Source organism: Salvelinus fontinalis, unplaced genomic scaffold (assembly GCF_029448725.1).
Source record: "Salvelinus fontinalis isolate EN_2023a unplaced genomic scaffold, ASM2944872v1 scaffold_1447, whole genome shotgun sequence".
NCBI lineage: Eukaryota > Metazoa > Chordata > Actinopteri > Salmoniformes > Salmonidae > Salvelinus > Salvelinus fontinalis.
In genome coordinates this window covers 24,500-27,896 of record NW_026601656.1, presented here as the reverse complement: position 1 = coordinate 27,896, position 3,397 = coordinate 24,500, and the positions used below count along the sequence as shown (strand labels likewise).

At 53.5% G+C, this 3,397-nt stretch overlaps 1 protein-coding gene across 1 annotated transcript in view; it reads left to right on the top strand.

The window, feature by feature from the left end:
* Positions 1 to 342: 342 nt before the first annotated feature.
* LOC129849401 (dedicator of cytokinesis protein 1-like) overlaps positions 343 to 3,397 on the top strand; it is a gene marked incomplete at its 3' end in the record, with an annotated part of 23,311 nt that continues 20,256 nt past the window's right edge. The window contains exon 1 of the mRNA XM_055916274.1: positions 343 to 499. Coding sequence (XP_055772249.1) covers positions 433 to 499 — 67 coding nt within the window. The remainder of the gene's footprint in view (positions 500 to 3,397) is intronic.

Genomic DNA, 3,397 nt, shown 5'->3' with positions numbered 1-3,397 from the left:
ACACAAATATAATAACAACATGTAATGTCTTGGTCTCATGTTTCATGAAATAAAAGGTCCCAGAAATGTTCCGTTACGCACAAGAAAACCTTTTACATCCCTGTTAGTGAGCGACTTCTCTGTTGACCTGTTAATCCACCTGACAGGTGTGGCATATCAACACGCTGATTAAACAGATCATTACACAATTGTTGCAATGTTGCGTTTCTTTTTTCTATTGATTTTTTTTTTATAGATGATTTGTTTCCCGGTGTTATTGAAGTTGTGTAGGAATACAAGACGTTTACAGGTAGACTTGTGTGGTTTTGCTCCTCCAATACCACCGCTGAGTCTGTGTCTTGTCTTGTCGTGGTTCTTCTCCAGGACCTTGGCAGTCAGGATTTGAAGAGAGAGAAGATCAGCTTTGTGTGTCAGATCGTTAGAGTTGGACGGATGGAGCTGCGTGACAACAACACCAAGAAGCTGACCTCTGGGCTGAGGAGACCCTTTGGAGTAGCAGGTAAACTGTCTGGAGCCGGAGACCACTGGAACTAGCCTGGGTACCCGTCTGTGTGGGCTAACATTCCTCTAGCCTGGGTACCCGTCTGTTTGGGCTAAGATTCCTCTAGCCTGGGTACCAGTCCTCTAGCCTGGTTACCAGTCTGTTTGTGCTAACATTCTTCTAGCCTGGGTACCAGTCCTCTAGTCTGGTTACCAGTCTGTTTGTGCTAACATTCCTCTATCCTGGGTACCAGTCTGTTTGTGCTAACATTCCTCTAGCCTGGGTACCAGTCTGTTTGTGCTAACATTCCTCTAGCCTGGGTACCAGTCTGTTTGTGCTAACATTCCTCTAGCATGGGTACCAGTCTGTTTGTGCTAACATTCCTCTAGCATGGGTACCAGTCTGTTTGTGCTAACATTCCTCTAGCCTGGGTATCAGTCTGTTTGTGCTAACATTCCTCTAGCCTGGGTACCAGTCTGTTTGTGCTAACATTCCTCTAGCCTGGGTACCAGTCTGTTTGTGCTAACATTCCACTAGCCTGGGTACCAGTCTGTTTGTGCTAACATTCCTCTAGCCTGGCTACCAGTCTGTTTGTGCTAACGTTCCACTTATTGTACTCCCCAACATGTTTGGCATATGAATACGGGGTACAAGGAGTGTAATATTGGCACAGGTCTGGATTTGAGGCTATACTGTAAGTGTATTCATGTTAGCAGATCACTGACTGGGCCCACAGTACAGGTCCCTGTAGCCAAACAGAAGCTGAGGAGAACAACTAGAATGGGGAGAAGCCCCTCAGACTACTGCCATTTGGCAGTACAATCGATATGGCCACCGGTCCACCCATCACGGAACGTTGACTTGGAATGGGAATATTAGTTCTATTCATTCCATTTCTATGCTCTGTTCTGCAGTGCTGCTTTGAGAGCCACTGGTTTCTAGAGACTTTGTTCTTGTATCGAAGAGGCTGCACTTCCGGATCTTCTGGAACTCAACTTGCTTTTGCAAAAAATACGGAGATTTCTGCGCATGTGTTATCCACCAGCCTATCTCCCTTCTGCTGCTGCTCCGTGGTCAGTCACTCCATCTGCTGCTGCTCCGTGGTCAGTCACTCCATCTGCTGCTGCTCCGTGGTCAGTCACTCCATCTGCTGCTGCTCCGTGGTCAGTCACTCCATCTGCTGCTGCTCCGTGGTCAGTCACTCCATCTGCTGCTGCTCCGTGGTCAGTCACTCCATCTGCTGCTGCTCCGTGGTCAGTCACTCCATCTGCTGCTGCTCCGTGGTCAGTCACTCCATCTGCTGCTGCTCCGTGGTCAGTCACTCCATCTGCTGCTGCTCCGTGGTCAGTCACTCCATCTGCTGCTGCTCCGTGGTCAGTCACTCCATCTGCTGCTGCTCCGTGGTCAGTCACTCCATCTGCTGCTGCTCCGTGGTCAGTCACTCCATCTGCTGCTGCTCCGTGGTCAGTCACTCCATCTGCTGCTGCTCCGTGGTCAGTCACTCCATCTGCTGCTGCTCCGTGGTCAGTCACTCCATCTGCTGCTGCTCCGTGGTCAGTCACTCCATCTGCTGCTGCTCCGTGGTCAGTCACTCCATCTGCTGCTGCTCCGTGGTCAGTCACTCCATCTGCTGCTGCTCCGTGGTCAGTCACTCCATCTGCTGCTGCTCCGTGGTCAGTTACTCCATCTGCTGCTGCTCCGTGGTCAGTTACTCCATCTGCTGCTGCTCCGTGGTCAGTCACTCCTTGACTCTGCTGCTGCTCCGTGGTCAGTCACTCCTTGACTCTGCTGCTGCTCCGTGGTCAGTCACTCCTTGACTCTGCTGCTGCTCCGTGGTCAGTCACTCCTTGACTCTGCTGCTGCTCCGCGGTCAGTCACTCCTTGACTCTGCTGCTGCTCCGCGGTCAGTCACTCCTTGACTCTGCTGCTGCTCCGTGGTCAGTCACTCCTTGACTCTGCTGCTGCACCGTGGACAGTCACTCCTTGACTCTGCTGCTGCTCCGTGGTCAGTCACTCCTTGACTCTGCTGCTGCTCCGTGGTCAGTCACTCCTTGACTCTGCTGCTGCACCGTGGTCAGTCACTCCTTGACTCTGCTGCTGCTCCGTGGTCAGTCACTCCTTGACTCTGCTGTTGCTCTGTGGTCAGTCACTCCATCTGCTGCTGCTCCGTGGTCAGTCACTCCATCTGCTGCTGCTCCGTGGTCAGTCACTCCATCTGCTGCTGCTCCGTGGTCAGTCACTCCATCTGCTGCTGCTCCGTGGTCAGTCACTCCATCTGCTGCTGCTCCGTGGTCAGTCACTCCATCTGCTGCTGCTCCGTGGTCAGTCACTCCATCTGCTGCTGCTCCGTGGTCAGTCACTCCATCTGCTGCTGCTCCGTGGTCAGTCACTCCATCTGCTGCTGCTCCGTGGTCAGTCACTCCATCTGCTGCTGCTCCGTGGTCAGTCACTCCATCTGCTGCTGCTCCGTGGTCAGTCACTCCATCTGCTGCTGCTCCGTGGTCAGTCACTCCATCTGCTGCTGCTCCGTGGTCAGTCACTCCATCTGCTGCTGCTCCGTGGTCAGTCACTCCATCTGCTGCTGCTCCGTGGTCAGTCACTCCATCTGCTGCTGCTCCGTGGTCAGTCACTCCATCTGCTGCTGCTCCGTGGTCAGTCACTCCATCTGCTGCTGCTCCGTGGTCAGTCACTCCATCTGCTGCTGCTCCGTGGTCAGTCACTCCATCTGCTGCTGCTCCGTGGTCAGTCACTCCATCTGCTGCTGCTCCGTGGTCAGTCACTCCATCTGCTGCTGCTCCGTGGTCAGTCACTCCATCTGCTGCTGCTCCGTGGTCAGTCACTCCATCTGCTGCTGCTCCGTGGTCAGTCACTCCATCTGCTGCTGCTCCGTGGTCAGTCACTCCATCTGCTGCTGCT